The 27,040-nt window shown below is 45.5% G+C and overlaps 1 protein-coding gene across 3 annotated transcripts in view; it reads right to left on the bottom strand.

Annotated features, from left to right (window-relative positions):
- The window catches only part of PIKFYVE (phosphoinositide kinase, FYVE-type zinc finger containing), a 2,037,960-nt gene that overhangs the window by 851,430 nt on the left and 1,159,490 nt on the right, over positions 1 to 27,040 (bottom strand). For all 3 annotated transcript variants that reach the window (XM_085648834.1, XM_085648836.1, XM_085648835.1), the window contains 2 exons: positions 15,638 to 15,746; positions 3,450 to 3,607 (listed from right to left, as the gene is read on the bottom strand). In XM_085648834.1, the coding sequence (XP_085504960.1) occupies positions 3,450 to 3,607; positions 15,638 to 15,746 (267 nt within the window). The remainder of the gene's footprint in view (positions 1 to 3,449; positions 3,608 to 15,637; positions 15,747 to 27,040) is intronic.

The following is a 27,040-nucleotide window of genomic DNA, read 5'->3' on the forward strand; positions in this document are numbered from 1 at the left end:
AACAAGGGAGATGGTAGCTTGAACCTTGTGTGGAAATCCCAAATATGGGAAATTTCGTCACATCTCTTTTATAGTGACAGAGCTTGATCTTGCTAGTTTGTCCACATGGGCATTCATCGATAGCTTGGAGTCCATGGTCATTCCGAGGTTTCTTACTTCCTTCAATACTTCAGTGATCCCATTTCATCAGGCCAGGTGGCAAGCGGGTCATAATGTTTCCAATCTCCACATGTGAGTATTTCCATTTTGGAAGCATTCAATTTGAGATGGCTCCAAGTCATCTACTGATCCACAGCTCTGAGACAACTGAAAATTGAAGAGTTTCCAATGCCTTTGGGGCATTCCAGTTGAAGGAGTATTTGTGTGTCATCTGCATAGTTATAGCACCTGAGGTGAAATTGATTGATCTGGACTGGTAATGACTTCATGTAGATGTTGGAAAGCATGGGCGAGCTGATAGAGCCTTGAGGGGCCCCTGCTTTTGTGGTTATGGACGAGAAAGGTGGGGTATAGTTCACATTAGTTCTGTTTCGAAAGTAGGACGCGATCCAGTCTAGAGCAGTCTCCTCTATGCCAGCTTCATAGAGGCTTTGTTTCAGAGTGTCATAGTAAACTGTGTCAAAGGCACCAGAGAGGTCCAAGAGGAGTAGAGCAGCCCCGTTGCAGTCTACTGTGTTCTTCAGGTCATCCCAGATGGCAAGGAGGGCAGATTCTGTGCCTCTTCCCTGACGGAATTCTGTTTGGAAGTCTGAAAGTATGGCTTTCTCTTCAATTAATTGTGACATCTGGGCGAACGCTGCTCTTTCTATCAGTTTGTCCAGAAAAGCTCCATTTGTAATGGGTCTGTAGTTGTCAGGGTTCAGCCGGTCCAAGTTTGTTTCCTTCAGTAAAGGCCGGATGTTTGACTTTTTTAGTTCTTCTGGAAATATTCCGGTAGTTAAGGAATTGTTGATGATTCTTCTTACTGGAGTGGCAGCAGAGGTTGTTAAAAGAATTGTCTTGAAAGTTTGCAGTGGACCCGGGTCAGAAGGGCTGCCGGCAGGCCTGCTTGCTTTGACCAGGTCCATAAATTCATTGTGTGAGATGTGTTGGAAGGAACGGAGAGGCTAGGTTAGAGTTTTCTTGGATTGTTGTTTTATAAAAGGGTTAGTGCTGGTGCTTTGTCTCTGTTTTAAGTACGAGTCCAACGTGTCTGCTTTGTCCATGTAATGATTTGCCAGTTTGTCTGTGAAATCTTGATTAACATGATGAGTTCCTTCAAGGCAATTTGGTTTACGAAATTCATTGAGTATTTTATAGAATTCTTTATTTGCACATTTAGCATTTTGAATTCTGTCTGAATAGTAACTTTTTTTAGCTTTTTTATTAGCTGACTTGTATAATCTGTTAATTTTCTGTAGGTGAATTTTGTATTGCTTGGTGTTTGTTTTGAGCCAGGTATGTTGCAGCTTTCTAGCTTGTTGGTTTATGCCTTTTATCTCTATATTTCTCCAAGCCGCTTATTTTCTTTTGTTCTGTTGTGTGGTTTTGAGTGGTATCAGGATGTTAAAAGCTTCCTGTAGTCACTCATATAGTTTTTTAACAGAATTTATTGTTTCCAGATCTGTACTGGATGTTAGTTGTGTTTCTATGTGTTCCAAATTGAGTTTGTTCCATGGTGGATGCATGTAAGGCAGTTTTAGGTGAGTCACTTAGTGTTGTTTTATGTTGGAAAGCAAGCACCTGGTGGTCTGACCACATGACCGAAGTTATAGTTTGAAAGGTAACTAGTTTGGTATTAACAAAAATGACATCTAGGATATGTCCCGTGATGTGTGTGGGTCTGTAGATAATCTGATGCAGGTTCAGTGTGTCTAGGCCAGTGACTACTGTTTTTGGATGGGTCATATTGGGTTTGTCAAACCAAATGTTGAGGTCACCCAGAACTCATAGGTTGGAGTGTATTGTTATCAGGTTTGAAACTGTGTCTAGAAGTGCGTATGGGAATGTCGCCTTGCTAGGTAGAGGTCTGTAAAGGAGCAGGAAGTTACAGGTGGAAGACGATGTAAGATTGTATCTGGTGAAAAGAGCCTCACAATTCTTTATGGAGATGTTGTCAACTTTAATGATATGTAATGTTTGCCGAACACAACAGCTAGACCACCTCCTTTTTTGCCCAAACGATTTTGGGTGTCAATTTTAGTTAATATTAGCATGTGATGGGAGTCACAAGAATGTGCAGTGGGTTGCTCTATAGGCAGATATGTCTGGAAGATGTCTGGACACTGTGAAGCTGCAGTTCGGGGGCGAGTTAGAGATGGAAGAGCGTTCCTTGAAAACCCTTACCCGGACTATCAAACTGTATGCAGCCAGAACATCCCGTTCCACAAAGATGGAAAGGTAAATAAGGAGCTCTGCAGTGGGCGTGGGAACTAAGGAACTTCGGCACAGCAGGCAAAGTGTGAGGAAGTGACCGAGACTGGGAAAGTTTGGAGGGCGGAACCAAGCGCAGCTGTCGGTCTGAGCGAGGAATTACAACGAGTTGAATATGCTGAGCTGCACAAAAGAAAAGGCATGGCTGCCATTATTAAAGCGAAAGCATGACGCGCTGCAAATAAAACCAAGAAGCGGCCGTCATTGTTGAAGCAGGCGTCCTGCAAGTGCTATATGGGGTTGGATGTAAAATAAGCAGCAGCAGTTGATAAAAAGAAAGCATGCATGGTGCACTGCAAATAAAAACAGGAAGCGGCGGTCATTGTCGATGCCGGTGTCCCACAAGTGCTGTGTGGGGCTGGATGTAAAATAAGCATCAGGCATTGTCAAAGTGAAAGGGAGCGTGGCGCGCTGTAAATAAAAACAAGAAGCGGCCACCATTGCTGAAGCTGACATCCTCGAGTGCTCTGTGGGGCTGGATATAAAATAAGCGCCCAATTATTGCTTTGTGCTCAAACAGCATGTTGCGCCTGCTTTAAGTTAAATAAATAGTGCTCCCTAACTGCTAAAAAAAGCTAGAGAGTAAGGACACATGTAAGAGGGGCTGTCCTCGTGGGAGGTAACAACAGAAGAGAGGGTGGTACTAAGGTGTGATTACTAAGCCTGTTCACAAATCAAAAGCTTTAATTTACAAAGGACATAAAGAGAAGCCAATCAAAAGATGGGCAATCAAAAAAGGTTTTACAGCAGGCCCACCGCAAGTCTGAGTTGTAGTCTAACTGCGCTTCAATGACTATGCAATCCTCACATACCTCCTGTAAGATTTTGAAAACAATTGAAATTTTTGTTGCTTTCTTGCAATTAAAGTTCATCATTCACAAAGTACTAATATTCCTCAGATATTAAGTAGTAGCTAAAACGACATGTAGTAGCTAAATAAAACACCAAAGTTTGATAAACGGGTACATAAAAAGAGAAGATTGCACTATAATGCTGATTATTAAAAGGCTTATGGGGAACTGTATCCTGCAGTTCACCTGCTGTTCCAGGCCTGCAGCATTTCACAGAGGCTTTGTTTCTTCATGATCAGAGACTCAAACACTGACTGCATCTGCTGCGGGGTTCCCAAGGAAGAAGAAGCCAACATTCTTGCCTGGGTCTTCTCAACCCAGTTCCGGTATTCCGCCTCTTCCATCTGCAAATGAAGGTAAATATTCAGAAGTCGCTGTGCAATTTAGCAATTTATATTCACGGGTACATAGGATACGATGAATGTGTTGAGTGTTGCTCCATTAAACATTACTACAACTCACCTGCATCCTGTTTTCTCAACAACGTGTATCCTCAATGATCATTATGAAAAAGTGATTGCTAGGGCTCTCTAGGCAAACAAACTTCTGAAGTGGACTGCCATGGTTTCATTAGCCTGACGCTGTTAAGGAGTCTGAGTCTGCTTCAACAGCTCTTGGGTGACTGCCGGGATATCATTTCTTTAAGTATGTGAAAAGATCAGTTGACTCTGAGAGCGATGGGACTTTAGGTGTTTACAGCCTTTATTTGCAGATTTGTGCAGTATGCATTTAGAGTCTGTGTTTTCTGTCATGCCTACCATTAGTATTTAGTCAAATGAGAGTTAGCGAGGTCATGAGATACTTATTTTGTGGTTCATTTGTTGACTTTGCTTAGATGATGTGTCCTGGCTTATTAAGGACCTGAAGGGTTTATGCACAAAAACTATTGGCAATTAATAACATGTATATAAAAACCAAGTGATTTTTACTTGTTGCAACAACTGCTCTCTATTTATCTACTAAGAATAGTTGTGGACTGTTTTGTATAACAGAAAGGATATCTCACAACTTTAATTATCAGGGCTCGATCCCAGATTGTCGAAAAAGAGTTCAAATTTCTCCTCTCCTAAAAAACACAATCTCAGGATCCTGACGACTTTAATGACTTCTGCCCAGTATCGACCCTGACTCTCCTTGCAAGGTTGGGTAGCCTCCTAGCTGTCAGTGCATATACAGAACAACAACATTCTTTACTCCGTCAGGGCCACAGCACTGACTGTGCAACTCTATGATTTGTGGACGAAGCCCTCCGCATCATCGACACTGGTAACTCCTGTCTGCTTCTGCACCTTGACCTCTCCGCTGCATTTGACACATTCAATCACCCAGCATTCACTCCACCTTTAATATGCATGCATATTTTTGATTTGCTAATGATATGTTCCGGCTTTATTATGAAGCCCTTCAATGCCTCTGGGCCATATCCACACTATAAAAAAAAAAAAAATCACAAAAATAAATATCCTTGCAGGATATGTCCTTTTAAAGTATTCATACGGAAATGCACCATGGATTCACACGTGCTGGAAATGGCCCTTTCTGTAGGGGTCATTCCCAGACTTTTGTCATCCTCCTCCCTTTTTGCTTAATTTGTTTTTGTTGACCATGGGCCTCTGTGCACATTACCACTGCAAACCAGTGTTAAAGTGCTTGTGTGCTCTACTTTGAACATGGTAAAATTGGCTTATACCAAATTGGCATATTTAATTTATTTGTAAGTCTCTAGTAAAGTGCACTACATGTGCCGAAGGCCTACAAATTAAATTCTACTAATGGGCCTGCAGCACACCCACTTAAGTAGCCCTAAAAACATGTCTCGGGCCTGCCATTGCAGAGACTGTGTGTCCAATTTAAACGGTCAGTTACCTGGCAAAATTAACCTTGTGCCAGGCGCAAACCTTTCTTTTAAATACATTTAAGTTACCCGCCTAACAGTCGCAAGGGAAGGGTGCAGTGAATTTAAAAAGTTGGACATGTACTTTAAAGTTTTACATGTCCTGGTAGTGAAGAACACTTAAATTCATTTTTCACTACTACAAGGCCCATCTCTTCCATAGCGTATGATTGGAATTACCTTATTACATTTTATAAGTGTAATTTCAAAATGAGAAGGGATAACCCCTTTACATTTGGTGTCTCTGGAAACACACTTTAAAATCCTAACTTACAGTGAAGTTGGATTTTACATTGCAATTCTGAATATGCCACTTTTAAAAAGTTGGCATTTTCTCGCCTTAGCCAATTGCTGCCTCTATCCTGCCTGGGTCACATGATGTGGGTGTAGTTGGCAGCTGGGCTTTGTGTATTCCTCCTAGACAGCAACACAATGGAAGCTTAGGAGTGACTGGTAAAGCCATTACTTGCAGGATGGGAGGGAGGAGCTGGGCCAAGCCTCACTTACACTTGAATAATCTGTGTCCTGTCTCCACACAAAGGGCCTTTTGACCCTGCATTGTCAGTTCAGCCAGTCTGGAGGCAGGGAATCTATTCACTTCAAAGGAATGCCTCTAGAAGCTTCTCCTTACTTCAAAGGCACAGCTGTGTATAAAAGAAGGACCTCCGACACCTCCACTTCAGAAAACGTCTGGACCAGTGGATATTTAGCCAGAAAGAACTGCTGGACTGAAACTTTGAAGGAGCTGCTGTCCTGTTGTGCTGGCTTGCTGCCCTCTTGCCTGAGGAAAGATGAAGTAACTCAGAGGGCTAGATTGATCACCTCCTGATCTGAGCCTCAGGGACATAAAGGCTTTCCTCAGCTCCTGGACCCCTCTTCAGCAAGTTCCTGACTCCCAAGAGGTACCTCTCTGGTCCTGGGCCCTTGGTGTGGCTCTCAAGCTATTAAAGTCAAGCTTTTGCGCTGTTTGTGACTGTGTACTGGCCCGTTCACATCGGAACCGTGCCGCTCACACAGAAAATCAGTGTGAGCCACTGCAAGTCTGTCTCTTTGCACAGCAAGCATCGTCAGCGTTGACACATAGACCGTCAATGCAAGGCTCTAGCCCGCCTGTCCCCGACATCACTAGGCCTGCTCCTCGTGCCACTGTGACCACTGCCAGCAACGCTCTCCTTGCTCCCGGCGACCTCCTTCAACACGAACTGGACTCTTGGCACAAAACTTGAGAAGGTAAACCTTCAGCTAGAATAATCTGGGACTGTATCTGACGTGGTCAGCCTGAACGTTTAACTTTAACCTGGTCCAACGCGACCAGATATCCCTGGTATGCGCTATGTTATAGTTTATTCTTTACAAAGTCATAACTTGGGTTTTACTGATAAGATGTCTGTTGTTTTGGTCTTGTTTTATTTATTAAATTAAGCTCTATTTGTTCTAACCTGTTCTGGGATTCTTTTGGATAGTGTTTTCACTGGTGCACTGTTTGAAGTGTTGCACAATTACCTTAGACATTGCCTCCAAGTTAAGCCTGACTGCTCTGTGCCAAGCTACCAGGGGGTTGATAACAGGTTAATATGGGGTTGCATGTGCCTTATCCTGACTAGGATTGTGGTTGCTGTTTGACCAGGGCGCACACACCTGTCAATCAGTAAACCAATTTCTAACAACCCTTCACTGTGAGATGTGACCAGGGTCCATAAGCACAAACCTCAAAGTACCTAGAGTAAAAGTGGTCTTATCAGATGCCACCTTGATAAAATATACCACTACACCCTGACCACTTTGCAGTAAAATTAACTTCTGCCTAAACAACCACTGCTTGGCATGTGTCAGGCATATTATTCAATTAGGTCTAGAAGACAATCTCCTTTGCCTTCTTCCTTCTCAGCACCACATCCGAAAGGCTAAGCGGCAAAGTCATAATGTGTTAAACTATTCTGTCTAATTATCAAAATCTCAAGATAAATAAGAATGTGACATGGAGCAGTAAAATTCGAAGCTACGGATACACTTTTGCTAATGCTGACCACAAAGCTGCAGTAGTGTAGGCGAATGGTGTTCAATCGGCTCTTAGAATAATAGGATGATTCAACGACTGTTGTCAAATGACATGAGGCAGCAACATGGGAATAGTAGGTCCTGCACTGGGAAAGAAGGGCAAAGCATTAGAGAATCCTTGCCTCCAACTGAAACCAGTTAAAATGGAAGCTAAAGGAGGCAAAAGGACATCCAGACAGGAAATACATTTGGAGTCACATTCCTTTTCAGTGAATAAGCACAGAGGAGAGCAGTGTCTGCTGGGCCTTCAGCATATTCTTTTGTAACCACTAAAGCATTGGTTGTGTGAAGTCGTCCAGATGACACTGATTACTGACTCTGAGGGTAACGCTCATTTACCCTACTTTCCGCCATTACCATGAAAAACATGGAACAACATGCATGGTAATTCACAGTGTAAGGGTCAAAACTCAAGACACAAAATACAGTTCACTTCTGAATCCATTAATATTCTCTCTCGCTACTTAACATTAATAGCAGAGTTATTAAGGGACATCATTAAGATGACACCTACAAAGTATAAGCATTGGCCAAGATAATAGGTCAAGCATTGGCAAGCTTGTGTTGTGATTTTTTTATCGCAAACCTATGCCACTAAATCAAAAAGTGCAGACTAAATGCTATCCCCTAATCGTGACTGCCATGGGCTTGCACTAAAAAATGTAAAGATAAAAAAAATTACTGATGCGGCTGTATTACAAGTTGTGTGTGGCTTTTTTTTTTTTTTTTTTTAACTAAAAAGCCCTTCAGGTGTGCCATGCGTTTTATTTTTATTATTGTTTGTGACGGTGACAGGATTAAATCATGATGTAACCAAGCACTCACTTTAAGGGAAGCTACAATGTTCCAATAATATATTATGTTAGAATATTTTGGAAATATAACAGACAGTCGAGACACCTAAAGTTGCCCTAATGACCAGATGCAAAAATATTTCTTAGAAATGCTTGAAAAGTGAATATGTTTTAGAGTCAGCTTCAGAAGAGTAACAAGTTATGAACTAATGTCATAAACTTAAGTAGGAGTTATTACTCTAACAGTGTCAATGTTGCATTATATTTTCGAAGTCCAAACTTGTGCCTGAAGAATAGTATAAAAACAGGAATGTGTACAATGCAAATTATATGACAGACTACACCAAAAAATTTGTGAGGTTCTGTTTACTTAGGGTCAACTGCAGGTATGGAACTATTCTATGGCTCAACAAGCTACATTGGGATTTGGGAAATCTTAACAGGAGTCCCACATTCCTTGGCTCACTAATTTGACAACTCAAAGACAGCAGACGTCAAAATCTCTAGCCGCATTACCACCATGTCAATCATGACATTAGGTCAACCTACTCTGATCTTATACACACTAACCTTTATATGCCAACACCTCATTAGTAGTTTTAGATGCCCTCATTTTGTACTCTATTCAGTTACAGACCAGAAGGCAGATCCGCATGCCCTCAATTTACTTCCTTAGTCTGCACAGATTTGATGGAATTGTTTAACATTGGCCACGGTGTACTTGGATCTTGCTGAAGTTAACCTGACGTGGAGTGCAAGGTGTATTGCTCAGAAAATGTTTCCGGATCCAGCCTGACGCCTGGGAAATTCAAAGGTAAGGAATCTGCAGCAAGAAGTCTCTATCAGATAGGACCAAGCACTGCAGCCTCGCCACATCTGGGAACTGATGCATCGCCTCAGCTGCATGACGCATCTTTGACCCGGATCCACGCACATTCCGTAAACCAGGACTTCAGATACTCTGTTCAGCTGGCCTATCTGGATCTCTATAGCCAGCCCATGCTCCATCGTGATCGACCTGAACTTTTGATTTTATCCCAGTCTTGCGTGACCAGATATCTACAGTTGGTGCTTTAGACCTGTTGGCGCTATTGTACAAAAATATGTTATTACATATTTCTGCTTCTACTAATTGAATTCTTGCCATTTTGGTCTTGTTTTGTTTCTTAAATTAAGCTCTATTTGTCTAACCTGGTATGGTATCTTGTTATGTTGTGTTTTCACTGATGTACTGTTTGACGTTTTGCACAAATACTTTACACACTGTCTCCAAGTTAAGCCTGACTGCTCTGAGCCAAGCTACCAAGTGGTTGAGCACAGGTTAATTTGGATTTTGGTTCTGCCATACCCTGATTAGGATTGATGTTGTTACTTGTCTGGGGCTCTCACCCAAGTAAACAAGTAACCCAATTTCCAATACATTTACTACTATACTAACTGATGTTTCAATCCTTTTATAGCACGTCAAATAATAAATATATATATTCTGTTGCAATTCAGATGTTGCTCACCTTTGGACTGACAGACAAATCTCACGAGAGGTTGGGGACCCTTGTAACATATTGCATTTGTGTTGCTCATGAGAACTTTGATCAGCCTACCTTTGATGGAAGGTATGAAAGTTTTGAGGCCCAGTCTGATCCCCAGGGCAGTCCTCACAAAACACAGTACTTGCAAATATATCTTAAACATCCCTGAATCACTGAGATGGATGAAAGGCCGAGAAGAACGCCATGTTCAAGATTGCTCCAATAAATGAGTTCCTTTGTGTGGGGCTCAGGTGGTACTTTGGCTCTTTGATACTGAATCCAACAACGTCAGGGGTTCAGGGGGCATTGTCTGTAGGTAAAATAGGCATCCTGAAAGTCAAAGGATACCACTCAGTCTCCTGGATTCAGATGAGAGAGGATGTGAGCCAGCTATAAGCATTATGAAATGTTCTCTTTCCGCAGAAAGGCATTTGACCAGAGGAGATCCATAATAGTCCTCAGGCCTATGATCTTCTTTGGAACAAGGGAATAGCACGAATAGCACACATCTCCCATCTTCGAGTCTAGTACCCCTTCAATGGCATGCTTTGAAGGTAAAAGATTGACCTCCAACATCAGAATTACAAAATACTCCTCTGAAATTTACTCTGGTGTAGGAGAGAGGTGGGGTGGGAAGGTAATGAAAAGTATGGCAGAGCACTTTTGTATAATATCATCTGTCTGAACTGACTGATCTCCAGCCGGAGAGGACATGTTGGATCTGTACTACCTGCATGGCATGAGTCAGTAATCGCAAACTAAAATGGCTTGGTAGCTATTGCAGCAAAGAAGGATGATTCAAAGACTTCAGTCCCTGCTGGCCTGTATGATTCCTGCCGGTGCCAGTGGAAGAGGTGTGGCGCATTGGGCACAGCAGCAGACTCCGAAGCACAGGGCTTGCAGTTCAATCCCAGGAGCCAGAGGCAGCTCAGCATCATGTGACTCTGGGAAATAGCTCACTTAATCTCCTTGATGGACCCAGCACCATGAGACCCTTAGGGGAGATTAGTTTGCACTTTACAAAAATTCCGGATATATACGTGGCCTTGTAAGGACTGAGCTGGCTGTTGTATAACCGGTTGGGAGGCCTGGTGTTGCCTGTAAGCTAGCCCTCTGAAGCAGCCTCTGAATTTTCTGAACCAGTGGGGAAATTGCTTCACCAGTGCCAATCATCTTAAGGAAAATGGTGTGGCATGACTATCTTAGAAATATTCTAGAGTCAAATCAGCCTTTTCTCCAGAGTCTCGATCCATCAAAAGGCATATCCGGTAAAGATGCATGTACGTCATATGAAAACGGAGTTAACCTCATCCAGGTGTATACATGCTGAGCACAACACTGGTGCCAATATCTCTGCCAATGTAATCACATTGTGTTTTGGCCAGCCCAGATTACTTATTTCACTGCAAACTGCCCGTCATTTACCTCCATGGCAAACAAGGCCCTGGGGTCTTCTGGATCACCAGCAAGACCTAGATTCTCATATCCCACAATGCAAGTGTGCACCAGCCGCACTAATGGACCTAAGGGCGAAGCTAAACTATATTTATTTATTCCCTAAGCATTCCTTCTTTTGGATTCCCTACCAGGAGACTGGTTAGAAAAGAGTTTGGATTGACCTTACTTGTTGAGGTTTGAAAAACCGGACTCAACAGTGTAGGCTGTTTGGTTACAAAGTCTGGATCAATGGGAGCTGGTCTATGCTGCCAAGTCACAGGTTGATAGACTTAGTAACATGAAAATGGTTAGGTCCAAACTGCCATACCAGTATCCGTAAGGAATTCATTAAATGGCAGACAAGGCTCAGATGAAATGGGTTCTTTCTAGATAATCTCAGTCAGAACATTTGTTTTCATCTCACTGGTGGACAACTGGAGTTTCTCTGAATCAGCAGTACAAACTAGGCACTTTTTTCTGTTGGTGGCCAATGTAGTGAGCCACGCTCTATTTCGGGACTTGCCACTCGCATTTTTCAAGTCTACGCTTGGTGCCTAATCAGTGTAATAAAGGGGGAGCAGCCCATTTCTTTCCTCATCATCAGTGGCCTGATGGGCAAATATGTGGCTTGTATACTGCATCAGAGTCTAAAAGAAAATGGATCTCTGCTCGAAGTGGCATCAAGACAGGGGTGCGGGATTAGAATCAAATTATATGACAACTTGTTGCCCATAAGTGATCTCCTAGTGCAACATCAACTTAGATCAGGCCAACACCGTTTTGGGGTTTTAGATAGGTGTCAGCACCTTGCTTTCTATCGCTACTGGCGTAGTCTGTGTTGGTGTTGCAGGAATTGGCAAAGACCTCAACTTCGATGTGGAAATCTGTACCGGAGTTGGTAGAAGTCTGGTAGCAAGTCCCATAGGACAGACAGCGTTGACGGTGGTCCTGTCAGTGGTATTCTGAAAGGAGACCTATGCAGCTCCATGGACCAAAAGGAGAAGCAGACAGTGCTGAACCGCACTACACATTTGCAGCATGCTTCCTTTAAAGGTACCATCTGTTGCTGAGTCAATGTCGGCCCGGGAAACTCAGAGTGCCTTGGGACAAACTGCAGAATGTGTTAAGATTCTGTGGTCTTAGAAGAGGTGCAATTTTGATCTTGGCGCCTTCAGGTCCTCCTGTTCAATGTCAAATTGGGGGGTGGGTTCCTATTCATCTTATTAAAGTTCTGCTTAGATTGGACTTGTACTACAACTTACTGCTAGACTTCGAGCGGCAAGCAGACTTCTTGTGGAAGGAAATGCATGACTGGGACTGAGATCGGGACTTAAACTAGGAGTGGGACCTGTGATTCAAATGTGATCTTTTTTTGTGTTTGGCGATGTGTTCTCTGCCCGACATATGCTTTTTACAATCTTGGCACAGCTTGAAACCTGATGTTTTCAGTGGGAACATAATTCCCTAACACACTATCGAACGTTTATAATTGTTGGAGGGTGACAGAAGTGGAAGCAGAGTTCCTAATTTACACTCGAGGGTGAGGAAAGAAAGACTTGTCAGTGCCCAGGTGTGGCGCTTATATGCAGCTCCACTTCATCACTTTCAGGTCGGGCTGCAGTTACTGGGGAGCCGCATATAGCCACCTCCCGGAGTTCAGAAGCACTGCTAAGAAAAAACACCATGTCAAGTCTGGTTCCTGAGAACATTCTAAAAATTAGAAATATGCAGTTAGATGTCTATCAGAAAAACCTTTTTCACAGAGTTTCAGGCTTAAAAATCAGTATCCCTAAACCGGACGATCTCATTCTAAATATGAACTGGAAAATACAGTTGAATTGAACAGATTTGTTCCCATCCAATGACATATAATTTGGTTTCTTACCTGAGTGTTTAGATATAGGAATATTTCAGATTTAGATATATGAATATTTCAGAGTTCCACGAAAGGTTAAGATGGAATGCAAGCCGTTTCTCATGGCTGGGTAGAGTGGCCATGGTTAAAATGGCCATATTACCTTGCCTCATTTTACCTCTTTCAAACAGTCTCACTACCAGTGGCAACAGCTCTGTTTCAACAATTTCAATTTGCTATTAACAATTTCATATGGGGTGGAAGGCTGCGAAGGATGGCCAGCTAGTACCTTTATCACCCTGCTATGCAAGGTACTACAGTCTACCAAAACTGATTTCAAAAGTTTAATCTGCCCAGTTATGTTTTTTTGTGTAAAAAGGCAATAGTAGGAGGAGAAGTTGGGCTGACAGTGTCTCCACACACTTGCTGTGGAATGGTTCAAGGCTCTCTCGATACTAGGAAGCGTCATACAGGCCATTTACTCCTTGTTTCTCATACATATTTCCCAGGCTCCTCTGGAATACGAGGGTCACCAATTTCGTCCTGCACAGGAACAATGGCCTGATCATTGCAGCAGCTCTCTCCTCATACCTCACAAAGGGAGTCCTCTTGACAGGGTACCCCACTGGACCTCACTCCCTTCAACATTCTCAAATTCCTCAGAGGTCACACTGGTCTTGAAATGCGCTGGCGCGCCAGGGCAGGAAGTCTTAGATTCGCTGGGTGATGTCCCCTCACCCAGGAGGGAGACTAGAAAGCGTTGGCCCTCAGTCCTATTCACAGGCAAAAGTCTTGCTGAACTACCCCTCCTCACAAAGCCCATCTGTCTGCTTGGCAGATGGCATTTTTGGGGTCTCAAGCTCCCTTTCTTATAGTCCATTTCCAGACACCAAATGTGATTGGAGTCTGAGTCTTTGAAGTTCATGTTAGGGGTCTGCTTACTTTTGAAGTACCCACTCCTCTGCCCTCTCTTCCTCTTGAAAGCAGTCTATCACAGCAAGAGTGACTCTTAAGCTGATAACCCCACAACAGAGGCCTTGGAAGTGACTAGAGTTTACACCTGGATGTCAGCTACATTGATATGTGTAGCAAAAGGGTAGTCCAGGGCCCCAACCCTAATCTTTATTATTCTCTTATCAGTCCCATCTACTTCCTGAGATGTGCCCATGACCCTTCCTTGTGACCACTCACTAAACCAAAGGGCACCCTTTAAGGTGTACTAGGGAAGCCTGGCTCTCCCCTCTTCAGTGTGTACCCCACCAAGCTTACAGGAATGCAGCAATACACAAAGCTGTCTGGGAGATTTGTCTATTTCCTCTCCTCATGTTTCACAATGCAAGCCTAAGTCTCCCACAATGGAACAAAGGATCCTTAATTCACAGGCACACATACACCCAAGTGCATGTATACAGCAAATCACTGCATGCTTCCTGTACAGCACCATTCATAGGCACACTTACACCCAGGGCATACATTTAACTGCACATTAACTGTATCCTTCATGTACAGTACCGCTAATACTCAAAACATACATCCAACATTCATGCACTGCTCAGCACTTCATCCTTCATGGAACTTATGTATGGACACATGGGAAGGGTTTGTCAAAGAAGTAAAACCAAAACCTAGCACTGAAGGCAGATTGGAGGAACAGCTGAAGCAGAGGCTGGAGCCACCAGTGGAAGTGTAGCTAGGAGGTCCACCAACTTTGTGGGGTCTGAAGACCCTACAGAGGGCAGCCGAGTCATCCTAACAGGGAAACATAGCAAACCATTACAATGCAAGTCGTTACAACAACTTGCTGTAGGGGGCAGAAGGTGTTGGATTTAAAATTCAACACCTTCCCTACTGTTGCACAGACTGGAGCTGGAATAGTAAATTATACTATTCCAACATCCAGCGCCCCCTACAGCAAGTCGGTGTAACAACTTGCGTTGTAATGGTATGCGATGAAACAACGCGGTCATTGTAACAACCGTGTTGTAATGGCATGCGATGTATCGCATGCGATGTAATGTGCCATATTCATCTTAACAATATGCAGCTAGATCTCTCTGAAAGCTGTAATGTGCTGCAGATCGAAAGATGCCTCAGACAACTTAAAATTCATCTTTTTGAGGATAGGAAAGGGCTCAGACTATGAAGAAGCTGGAGTCAGATCAGAAAGTTGCAGACTACTAGACTTGGCCTGCAAATGAGATTGTCGTGAAGGAAAACAAGTCCTGTTTGCAGTGCTTGTTATGCTTCTTGTCTGGAAGTCTTGAACTTCAACTTCCCCCAAGGAGGGTGATCTGGAGTAGTAACAGCTCAGTTTCTTGTGGACCTACGCCACATACAATTTGGTCACACACCTTGAGCTCCTTCGAGTGCATGAGTGAACATTTGTGACCAGACTTGGAATTGTGTTTAGACGATAAACACCAAACATTAATTAGATGTCACCTACCAAATCGGATCTCTGCTTGCCCGATCTGATAGGGACTAAAAGTTTCTTGAATCGCACAAATGTTCCACTCTGCAGCGAGGGCATACCGGGAAAGGGCAATCATCCCACAGCAATTAGCTATATAATATTTTCATCCTAGTTTTACTGATACTAGGGTAGATATACAAGCTTAAGAAACAAAGACAAATCAGACAACTGGAAAGCATGGTATGTGTAAGTACTCTATTCAACTGCAGTGAAATCATTGAGAAACTGGGGAAAGGCAAGGAGCTAAATTAGCAACATGGAAGAACAAATGCAGAGAAGGTACTGCTTGCCAATCCTAGGATCTAACAAATGACACAGAAAACAGGCAAAATACCTCTTTTTGTGCAAAGAGATCTTCCATCTTCTCCTCCCTCGTTTTGCAAAATGTGTCATTTTTCAGGGAGGTGAGGCGATCATCCACAGCCAAGTACACTTGGGAGACTCTAGAGTGTCATAAGGAGAGAGATTAGGGATTAGAAACTCAGAAAAAGTATGAAAAGAGATGCCATGGAAAGAAACTAGAGAAAATGAAACGAGTAAGGTTGTTTGTGACACAGTGCCTGCTTTCTTCTGAGACTTGCGTAGGAAGCTGGCTCTGTATATGATATTGCCCCCAGGTGGTAATACTGTGCACAGAGTCCAGGGGTTCCCCAAATGTGTAAAGGGCTAAATGCTAAAATCAAAGTGCTCTATTAGTGGCAGTTTGGGCAACCGGCCTTAAGTCTAACAAAGAGGAGTGTAAGACATTTATCGCACGCACACGATCAATAATAAACACACGACTCAAGAAAGGGATCCAGATCAATTTTTTTAATTATACTCGGTTTGTATTTTTAGTTTAAGACCAAGACTTTGTTGCTAAGGTAGGTACATTTCAAGTAAAGATACTTTTCATGAGTAAGAGTCCACTGCAATTTTAGAACAGTTCAAGATTATCCTGTGGAGGAAATCAATTGAGGGATGTATCAAGCAAGCATACAACTTACAGTCCCAGTCTTTGGGTGGTCAGACTCGCACAGAGTACAGGGTCAGTCATAGGGGACTGGGGCACCCGTACGGTGCGGATTTCGGTAACTTCGCAGAGGCGGTCGATACCGGCAATGCTCTTTACCATCGCAGTCAGCGGGACCAATGAGCAGGATAGGGTTTAGCAGCTGTCTAGCAGTGAGTCATGTCGACCTCCAGTGTCGTCCTCAACTGTAGCGGTTCTTGGAGTGCTTTTGTAGCACAAAGTCGCATCGATAACGGTTGGTCCTTGATGTGGCGGTTCTTGGAGTTTGTTTATTTTTGGACAGGGCTGCTTTCCGCAGGAGATTGGAGTCTTTGTCCAAGGCAGCAGCCCTCCCTGTATTTGAGAGGCTGCTGGCTGCAAGACAGGCCGCAGATTTTCAGAAGCTGGAGACAGGCCAGTAGGGCTGGGGCCAAGGAAGTCGTCATCTTCAGTCTTCTCTGCCGGGCCGTATTCATTATACTTAGGTCATTACAGATCTGAGGGTCAGGTCTGGGGGAGCCTCCTAAATACTAAATCTAGGAGGCGTTTTACGGGAGTAGACGGGAGGGCCAATGGCCACCTTACCTGGGGTGGCTACACCCTCTATTATGCCATCCTCCCAGGGGAGAGGGCATAGACCGAGCATTGATTGGAGGGGTCCCTCCATCTTCACTGAAAGTTGTTCACTGAAAGTTGTGCTTCACTTTGCTTCCCTTCACCTTAGGGGTGGGGCTGACAGAGGTGGGCACACCTAACACCTTTTCGAACTTTCCTGATGGTTATGCCATCCAAACTGGCTGTGTAAACCAGGGGCTGCCATCTGCTGGTAGCACATCTTGGGGGAGGAGGCATGACACCTCTGCCCAGGATGTGAATCTTTTCTGGTTAGAGAGAGCAGCGGCTCTCAGCGGTCCAGAAACATGTGTGGTGATGGCTGGCTGCCTGCAGCCAGTCAGAGACCACACAGGAGTTGGTAGGGACTCAGGGGGGCCCTCTGAGTTGCCCTCTTGGTAAATGGTCCAATAAATCCCACACTGGCATAAGTGTGGATTTATTGAGAGGAGTAGGTTGGTACCCAACACTCCTATATTCAGTAAAGCTATTATGGTGCTTTGGAACTTGAGCTGTAAAGTTCCTGGCCCATGCACACTCTGTGGCTTCACTGGCCCTTACAATATTGGGAAATGGTGCCCAATATTGTAGGGGAATATCTGCCCAGGCAGGTATGCCCTTACCTGGAGTATATTGCACCCTGCCTTAGGGCTGTGAGGCCTGCTAGATGTGTGACTTACCTATACTGTCAGGCAGTGCTACCTGGCATGGCACTCAGGCAGGGTGCCATGTCAGCTTTGTTGCTTTCTCCCTCTGCGGGGCATACTGGCCGCAAGGGTCCCAGTGAGGGAAGGAATTTTCTCACAATGTGCCTGCGCCATCCATCTAAAATTATGCCTTTCCTGTTGAGAAGATGAGAAGTGCTGGTACTCAACTTTTGAAGTGCTGGTAACAAGAGGCTGGCAGGCTAATTAACTGCATAGTCATCTCAAAAGATAACATTAATGATAAAAATGAAGTGACAAAAAATATAATGTCCAACATACAAGGATATGAAGTATAATTATTTCATAAATGCAGTAAATATTCCAGAGCATCCAGAAGATGCATTTCCTCTCACAAGTCCCAGCTGGGATGTCAGCTATAAGATGCCATGGTTAGCATTGATATTCTTCTATAAATGGATCAAAGAAAATCTGATATGGGAAAAGTAGTTGTGTTAGTATAAAGTGAACAATACACTGGAATTCACAACACTTTGCAACCAGAACAATGTAAAAATACTTGCTGTTTATTAAAGCTACATAACACATGGGCACACTACCCATGGAAATACTGCACTGATATTTTACATCAGGGGGGCTCTCCATAGTTCTCAGTCCAAAATTCTCAGTTCTGCACAACAAAAGCCTAGACAGAGTTTATAAGTTCAAACAAGGCACTGAACGTAGAAAAGAACAAATTACTATAAGGATACATCTGCTTTGAGTGGCAGTGGAACAGAATATTGTTTGCACTCTCCTTTATCAAACTAATCAATTCAGACCATTCACAAGAACTGCAAAATGTGCTGCTCCTGAATGAAGTTACATTATTATGTATAATGAAAAATTAAAATAGTAGTACTACCCCTGCTGCAAAGTCACCTTTGAAGTACAGAAAAGCATCAGATTGAGCACCAGAATAGTTGATGCTATACTTGCTTTACAATCTCTGAGGGTCACCTTGCACAACTTGCATGCTGACTTTCAGGGTATATGTTGTGAAAGAGATATCCCCATCACTGGAGGAGCAAGATACATAACCAAGTAACACCAACAGAGTAGGGAATGATTATAAGATTTTGTACAGAGCATAATGCATTTAGTAAACTATTGTGATCAACAGCAAAGTGGTAACTTATTGTCGACTTTTGCCATACCGATGTATCGTCTTTGAAATTATTTCCAACTTGAATCTTAAGACCTGGGGAATTGTGATATTTAGGGGGAAAGATTCTACAGGACCTCAACTTGAGAACCCAAATCTAGAAAACAGCTTATACTAGTGTATAGCAAGAGCATAACATCTACTATGAAAACAACTGTCACAGTAAATAAACAGCAGTACACGTCCCTTTTAGTGCAATGAGCTGTTGATTCTTCTGACACTGGAGGAAAACCACCTCAGGCTTGAGGGCCATTAAATAAAAAGGCAGAACCTTCTCACTCAGAAAGGAGCTACCTGTTCATTGCACACACTTTGGCTAAATGATAGGAGAAAAAGGGGTATGTTAGAGAAACTGGCAAGGGAAGTGTATCCCTCCCAATAAAAAGACATCTAAAACATAAGATCAGCGGTCAAGAGTATTTGAAGGCTTTGGAGGCAAAATCTCCTCTGGCCCACGTGTAAGTCCCTTGTAAAAAGGTATCAGTGGTACCAAGGGCCTTGCGACCAGAGAGGGTTTTCAAAGGCTGCAGCATGTATTATTCCACCCTCAGAGACAAAACACATACACACTGCCGTTGCAGACTGTGTTTTGATGCAAACAAAATCTAAGAATTGACATGGCACACATTCCTGTATGCCTAGTTGGCAGGGTATGCCCAGAATTGGGTCCCTTGCTCACTTTGCCACTGGATTCAAGCTAGCCTGGCTGATGAGGTGTTAACCCAAAACCGATCCCAGGATGCCTGTTTCCGGTCCAGGGAAGACCTGGCTTGACAGTTCAGGCTGGACTGTTCCTATGAGGAAGAGGGTAAAGACTGATTTGCAAATGGCTCGGTCTGAACTGGGGTGGCGCAGTGAGCTAAAGAACTACAATGGATTCAACCCAGATCTGTGACTGGAGGAGAGTGTCTAAAAAGTTACACCACTTCATCCATTATCTCCTTATGTTTGCATAATTGCCCAAGGACATCCTTTCATTAGGACGAACAAGTTACTTACCTTGGTTAGCGATTTGGCGTATGTGGCGTCGGTCGTCTCCGTGGTCGCTGGGATGACGTTGCGGTATCTACTTGGATGCCGCCCCTACGCGCTGAAGTCTGTTCTGAAACAACTTTCCACACCAGAAGCGCAGAGCCATGCAAGACACTGACCCCTGGTGCACAAAACTAGGGCCCTGGAAGAAAGTCCCTTTCCCTTGATGTCAGTTTGCAGAACGGGGAGGATGGGTGGGGTGGTAAGGAATCTATAACTACATATGTCTCATACAGATACATCGTTACCAACGGTAAGTAACTGGTTCATCTGAAAGAGACTGTAGTTATAGATTCCTTATCTTAGAATAGATACCCCAGCAATGCCTGCCCTGGTGGAGGGTCTGCGATTAGAGTTCACACCAGGAAGCACTGGAGAACAGAACGGCAAAAGAAGCTGTCTCCCTGGACTTGGCTGTCCAGGCAGTAATGTTTTTTGAACCTGTGCAGGGATGCCCATGAGGCTGCCTGGCAGATGTCAACCAGCGGAACTCATCGTCCCAGAACAGTAGTAGATGCCATCGCCCTGGTAGAGTGGGCGCGCAGTCCTACTGAAGGTTCCTTTTTTGCCAAAGAATAACAGATCTTGATACATAGGTCAACCCATTGCAGGATGGTATGTTTGTGCACAGCCCCACATTTCTTGGCATCCACATAACCCACGAAGAGTTGATAGTCTACCCAGAATTCCTTAGTGCAGTCAAGGTAGAAGGACAGCACATGTTTTGGGTCCAGACGGTGGAGTCTCAACTCCTCCTTGGTGCGGGGGCAGGAAGAAGGTGAGCAATGTGATGGTCTGACATATGTGGAAAGAGGTAACCACTTTGGGCAGAAAAGAGGGCCTAGTGCGAAGGACCACAATGTCTGGATGAACAGCAAGAAAGGGAGACTTGGAAGACAGAGCCTGAAGCTCACTCACCCTGCAAGCAGAGGTGATGGCAAGCAGGAAAGAAGTCTTTAAAGTAAGAGAGCACACATAAGAGAAGTAAGGACAAGATTCAAGTCCCACTGGGGCATTATAAAAGGAAAGGAGGAAAGAGATGAGTAATGCCCTTCAGAAATCTATTTACAATCAGGGACTTGAAAATAGAAGGCTGATCAGGAAGGCAAAGGAAGGCCGAAATGGTCAAAAGATAGCCTGTAAGAGTGCTAGAGCAGAGCCCTGCTGGGCCAAAGATAGAATGAAGAGGAGAACCTCTGAAAGAGGGGCAGAAAGGGGATCCATCGCCTTTGATGTGCATCATGCCACAAATGTGTTCCATCTACAGGCATATACTGTTTCAGTGGAGGGACGCCTCCCTGCCAAGATGACATTACAGACTTCGGGAGGAAGGTCAAAAGCTCTCAACTGTCACCTCTCAATCTCCACGCAAGGAGGTGGAGGCCGGATACACAAGAATGACTTGGGCCTGGTCGCGCTTGATATTCTTCAGCACTCTGGGTAGAAGTGGTACAGGTGAAAAGGCGTACAGGAGGCCACAATTCTACTCGTGAAGAAAGACGTCACCGAGCGAGTGCCGCCTTGGAAACTCCAACGCGCAGAACTGCTGACATTGCACGTTCCTTCGGTTGCCAATAGATCTAACCAAGGCTCTCCCCACTGCTGAAAGAGACCTTACACCACCTCCGGGTTAAAATGCCATTTGTGATCAATCATGCACCAGTGGCTGAGTTCGTACAACCTGGCGTTCAGGGAACCTGTCAGGTTTTGAACCATCCGGGATATGCCCTGTTGTTCTAGCCATGTCCAAAGGCTAAGACCCACCCTGTTTGTTGCAGTACAACATGGCGCTGATGTTGTCTGTGAACACCTGCACTACTCTTCCACTGACAGAAGGAAGGAATGCCTTCAGTGCAAGACGGATCGCTCGAAGCTCCAGAAGGTTGATGTGGAGCCCGGACTCCGCCGGAGACCAGAGGCCTCTGATCTCCGCCTCTCCCACATGGCCTCCCCATCCCAGGAGTGATGCATTTGTCACCACTGTGAACTCTGGTTGGGGAAGGGAGAGGGATCTGCCGTAGACCCAATCATGGTTCACGAGCCACTGACGTGCAGTCCCCGATCTCGATCTGGACAACATCAGGATTCCCCTGATGCAGCGCCCACAGGAACTTCACGCCCCACTGCAGAGCCCGCATATGCCATCTGGCATGAACCACCAGTAGGATGCAGGAGGCCATGAGGCCCAGCAGCCTCAGGGTCATTCTCACCGAAATCTGGGACAGAGGTTGAAACATCGGAATCATAGCCCAAATATCCCTGACTCACTGTTCAGAAGAATAGGCCCAAAACTGCGCCGTATCCAGAACTGCTATGATTAAAAAGAGCTTCTGAGAGGGAATCAGGTGCGACTTTGGCACGTTGATAGTGAACCCCAGTGAATGCAGGAGGTCTGCAGTAGTCTGAAGGTGGGAGACGACAGCCTGGGATGAGCCCGCTTTCAACAGCCAGTTGTCGAGATAGGGAAAGACTGGAACCCACAGCCATCACTTTCATGAACACCAGAGGGGCGCTGGTAAGGCCAAAGGGGGGCACGGTAAACTGAAAATGCTCGTGGACTACTGTGAACTGTAGGTAATGACTGTGGGCTGGCAGGGTGGGAATGTGAAAATAGACGTCCTGCAAGTCCAAGGCTACCATCCAGTCTCCAGGGTCGAGGGAAGACAAGAACTGAGCCAAGGTTAGCATTCTAAACTTTTTCTTCCGGTGGAAGCGGTTGATGGCCCTGAGGTCTACGATAGGACAAAGGCCTTTTTCCTTCTTGGGTACCAGAAAGAATGTGGAAATAGCAACCGCGACCTACTTCTGGCACAGGGACCCGTTCGATAGCTCCCTTTGCCAAGAAAGCTGTATCTTCCCAGCAGAGAAGGGCCAAGTGATCCTTCCACATGCGATGAAGTGCTGGTGGCATGGAGGGAGGGGTAGTCTCGAAGGGGAGGGACTAGCCTCTTTGGACTATCGGCAAAACCCACCTGTCCAACGTGATGTTTTGCCAGTGGGGGAAGTGATGGAGAATCTGTACGCCCACTAGCCTCTGGTGGCCCTGAAAGGTCGGACTAGGAAGGTTTGGAGGCTGCTGCAGGGGGGTATGGGTGGACTGGCCTGTCCGCTGGCCCACAGACCCGCGTCGCTGGGTCCGACGTTCAGGGCAACACATAGACTGGATAGCTTGCGTGGCCTGGGGTGGAATGTGGTGAGGCACCCATTCCGTAGCCATAAAAGGGGCAAAACGCAGACTGCATGGGGCGAGAGGTTGCCCGGAGGCCCAAGGATCTGGCCGTAGCCCTAGAGTCCTTGAAGCGCTCGAACGCGGAGTCCGCCTTGTCACCAAACAGGCGATGGCCATCAAAGGGCATGACCAAAATGGTGGATTGGACAGCCCCTGAAAAACCAGATGTCCTCAACCAGGCGTAGCGCCCTAGGGCTACCGACGAGGAAACCATTCTACCCAGAGTATCGGGGGTATCTAGACCACACCGGATGATGAACTTAGCTGCGTCTCTACCCTCAGCAACTGCACAGGGGGGAGCACAGCCAGGGCCTCCTCCGGGTACTGTGGCAGCACTTGCACAACCGTATCCCACACCGTATGGGTATAACGGCCCAGGAGGCAAGCGATGTTTCCCGACTGCAGCCCTAAGCTGGCGGAAGAAACATCTTCGTCGCAAGACGGTCCAGCGTCTTTGATTCCCTATCTGGGGGAGCAGTAGGGACTGTGTCTTTCAAGGACGTGGTTTGGACCACCAAGCTCTCTGAGTTGGGTGTTGGGAGAGGAAAAGTGGGTCGCTTGGGGCCAGGCGGTGGCGTCAATCAATCATCCTGTCAACAAGAGCCCCTGTGCTGAGCTTGGACCAAGTGCCCAAAAGGATGTCAGTGAGGGCTTCATCAAAAGGCAGCAGGGGCTCCAAAGAGGCTGCTGCTACCTGAAGCTCCTCTGTCAGGACGTTAGTCATGACTGCCACCGTAGGAAGCTCGAACCCCAAGGTGTTGCGTAGGCCTCAGCCGTCTTACGCAACACCACAGCATAGGAAGCTCCCTCCTCCGTAGCCACGGTAGGGGAGAGAGCATACCAAGGTCCGGGGAGGTATCTAGACCACTGGCGTCACCCAACTCCTCTTGCCAGTCCGGCTCTTCAAGCTGATCGGCTAGAGGGTCAATAGACCCTTCCAGTCCTCCTCAGGCTGTCACTCAGAGCGACAGTAAACGCCAGGGATGAACAAAGTACCTTCTGGCACTGGTAGCAACGTCAGACGATGTCGGTCTGGTACCAGGTCCAAGTCAAGGGTGAGGCCGGGTTCGACGCCGGTTGGGGGCACAATCGGCGTCATAACTGGAATCTGCACCGGGGAAGGTACCGTGAGGTCGACTGGCACCAATCCGGATCCATGCCAGGCTCCATGGGTGCCCTCCAGTGCCGTGGCCGGAGCTGCCGGCATCCAATGGCCCAGGGCCCCCAGCCGAGTCCGTGGGGCCCGAAGACACGCCTGCGGAGTCAGACTGCCCAAAGATTCTGTTGAGTGCTTAGTAAAATGCACGAAGCTAGGCAGGGAATGCTCTGGCTCCGGGGAAGGCAGGGAAACGTGGAGACGTCCCAGCGGGCTGCGAAGACAAAGCTGGAGAGCAACGGCGCTCCAGGTTTCGCGTCGCATTGGCCGACTGACTTAATTGAAGAGTGCAGAGACGAGTGGTGGTGACACCACGACCGGTCCCGCGACTTTCCTCTCAACCGGGACCTCAAACGACGCAGAGCCTCCATAAGCTTTCGGGAGTGCTCCCGCAAATACTTGGGGTTTACGACCTGGCAGTCGGAGCACGACTTCAGGTCGTGGTCGCGCTCCACAAACCAGAGACACACGGGGTACGGATTGGTGACCGACATCAGCTTGGGATAGGCGTCACAGGGCTTGAATCCGGTCCGACAATGGGACATCCCTCGTGCACCAGAAGTCAACGGACTCGAAAAGAAGTCAACAAAAATTTCGAAAATGGTTAGTCAAGAAATAACTAAGGGGCGGCTCTCTCCGGATCCACGAAAGTCTGGCACGGAAAAAGAAAGAACTGACATCAGGACGCAAGGGTGGCGTCTATGTAGGCCCTGTGACGACGATTCCGACGACAGATGCGTAGTTGAACGACGCCAACTACCGACGTGCAGGGGTACTGCTAAGAAAAAAATCTCTGGATCAAGTCTTACGCCTGAGGGTAATTCTAGGGTAAGGAATCTATAACTCTATAACTAACAGTCTCTTTCAGATTCTATGTATTGCTCATGTTTATACATGGACATCTTGTGGACCTACCACATCTGGGTAAAACATTTACTATCTGAAAGACTGACATATATCAAAGCTACATGCGTGATGTCCTCACTCGACATAAGACAATGCACTATGCACGACACTCCACTCAACTCACTCGGAAGTTATCAACTAACCCGCCCATATTTCCTACATTCTCAACTATTCCCTCAACTTTAGAAGCACCATACGACTAACCTGCCTATAAGATCAAGTATATTCAATTACCCACTCCCCACGTGACTCGTGAATTCACTAGGACGGTGATGGACAAATCCTTTTACTCCACTCTATACACTCGATCACTTGAACTCTCATGACCAGTTACTCCTAATTGTCCTTCTCGTCGGAAACTGCTCATTTAGCTGTCCTACATTACAAGCTCCCCAAAATGCAATTTGTCTCTTACAGACCTACAGGGTTGGGATGAGTGGCAAATTCACTGAATGGTGATCCTAAGACCCACCTGTGCTACATAATTTTCCAGAGATTGACCCCTATTTATTTATTTATTTATTTATATAAAGTTTTATATAGCGCGAACAAGATCCCAAGGGATATCAGAGCGCTTAACAATCATATTAATACTGGAAGGCAAATAAAGTAACAATCACAACTAACATACACAGGAAGAACATAAAGTGCACGCAAAATCACATGGATGATATGATAAGCACAGTACAGTGTAACGTCAAGGAAGAAAGAATACTGTTCAGAGGGCCCCGGGGTTTGCCCAATTACTGATAGAGTTTATTCAACAGGAATCTTTTGACTTCCAGCTTGAACACCGTTGTTCTGGTGATTCTGCGTATTTCTGGAGGAAGAGAGTTCCATATCCTAGGAGCCGCGCCAGAGAAGGCTCTGTTAGAGGTTCTTTTTTTGTTAAGGATAGGTGGTTTCAAAAGAAAGGTAGTAGAGCTTCTAGAGTCTCTTACACCACAAGATAGTTCAAGTTTTTGCGCCAGATACCTGGGCGTCTTGAAGTGGATAGCTTTGTGTGTCATCGTGGCAATTTTTAGCTGTATTCTTGATTCATAGGGGAGCCAATTTAGAGATTTAAGGACTGGCGAAATGCGCTCATTGCGTTTGGTGCCGGTAACCAATCTCGCAGCAGCATTCAGTGAGGCCCTAAACGGGGCCAGAGTGTATTTGGGCAGGCCACAAAGGGTAGCACTGCCGTACTCTAGCCTCGGTAGGACAAGCGCTTGGACCACCTGTTTGAACTCTTTAAGTGGAAGGAAAGGTTTGATGTTTCTTAGTGTCCTTATCAAGTGGTTTGCCCCTTTACATGTGTTGCTGATATGCTTTTTCATATTCAGGTTCTTGTCTAAGGTGACTCCTAGAGATTTGGCAGAGTTTACGATGAGCGGAGTGCCGTTGAACGCAGTGAGGTGACTCATCCAGAGGTCAAGGTTGGGGGTGTAACTCGGAGGGGAGACGAACAAGAATTCCGTTTTTGATGTGTTGAGCAGGAGATGGTTCTCGGTTAGCCAGTTTTGAGTGAACGTTAGGATGGAGTTAAGTGATATTAGGTTTTCAGGGGATGAGATTTTCAAGTAGAGTTGTGTGTCATCGGCATACATGTGGAAATGAATATCCATGGAGCTCAGTGCGTTAGCTAATGGTTCCAAGAAAAGGTTGAAGAGGATAGGGGATAAGGCGGATCCTTGGGGGACCCCCATGAGAACTGGCGAGGGCTTGGAGAGAGAGTGGTTTGCCTTGACTCTTTGCGATCTGTGATGGAGGAAGGACGAGAACCACTGTAGCACCTGATTGCCAAAACCCATCCTGTTTTGCAGGATGGATAAGAGGTTGTCATGGTTGACCGTGTCGAAGGCAGAGGAGAGGTCGAGGAGGATCAGGAGGCAGGATTCATTTTGATCGAGAATTTTTAGAATGTCATCAATCACAAGTATGAGTGGCGATTCAGTGCTAT

Source organism: Triturus cristatus, chromosome 3_2 (assembly GCF_964204655.1).
Source record: "Triturus cristatus chromosome 3_2, aTriCri1.1, whole genome shotgun sequence".
NCBI classification, from domain to species: Eukaryota; Metazoa; Chordata; class Amphibia; order Caudata; family Salamandridae; genus Triturus; species Triturus cristatus.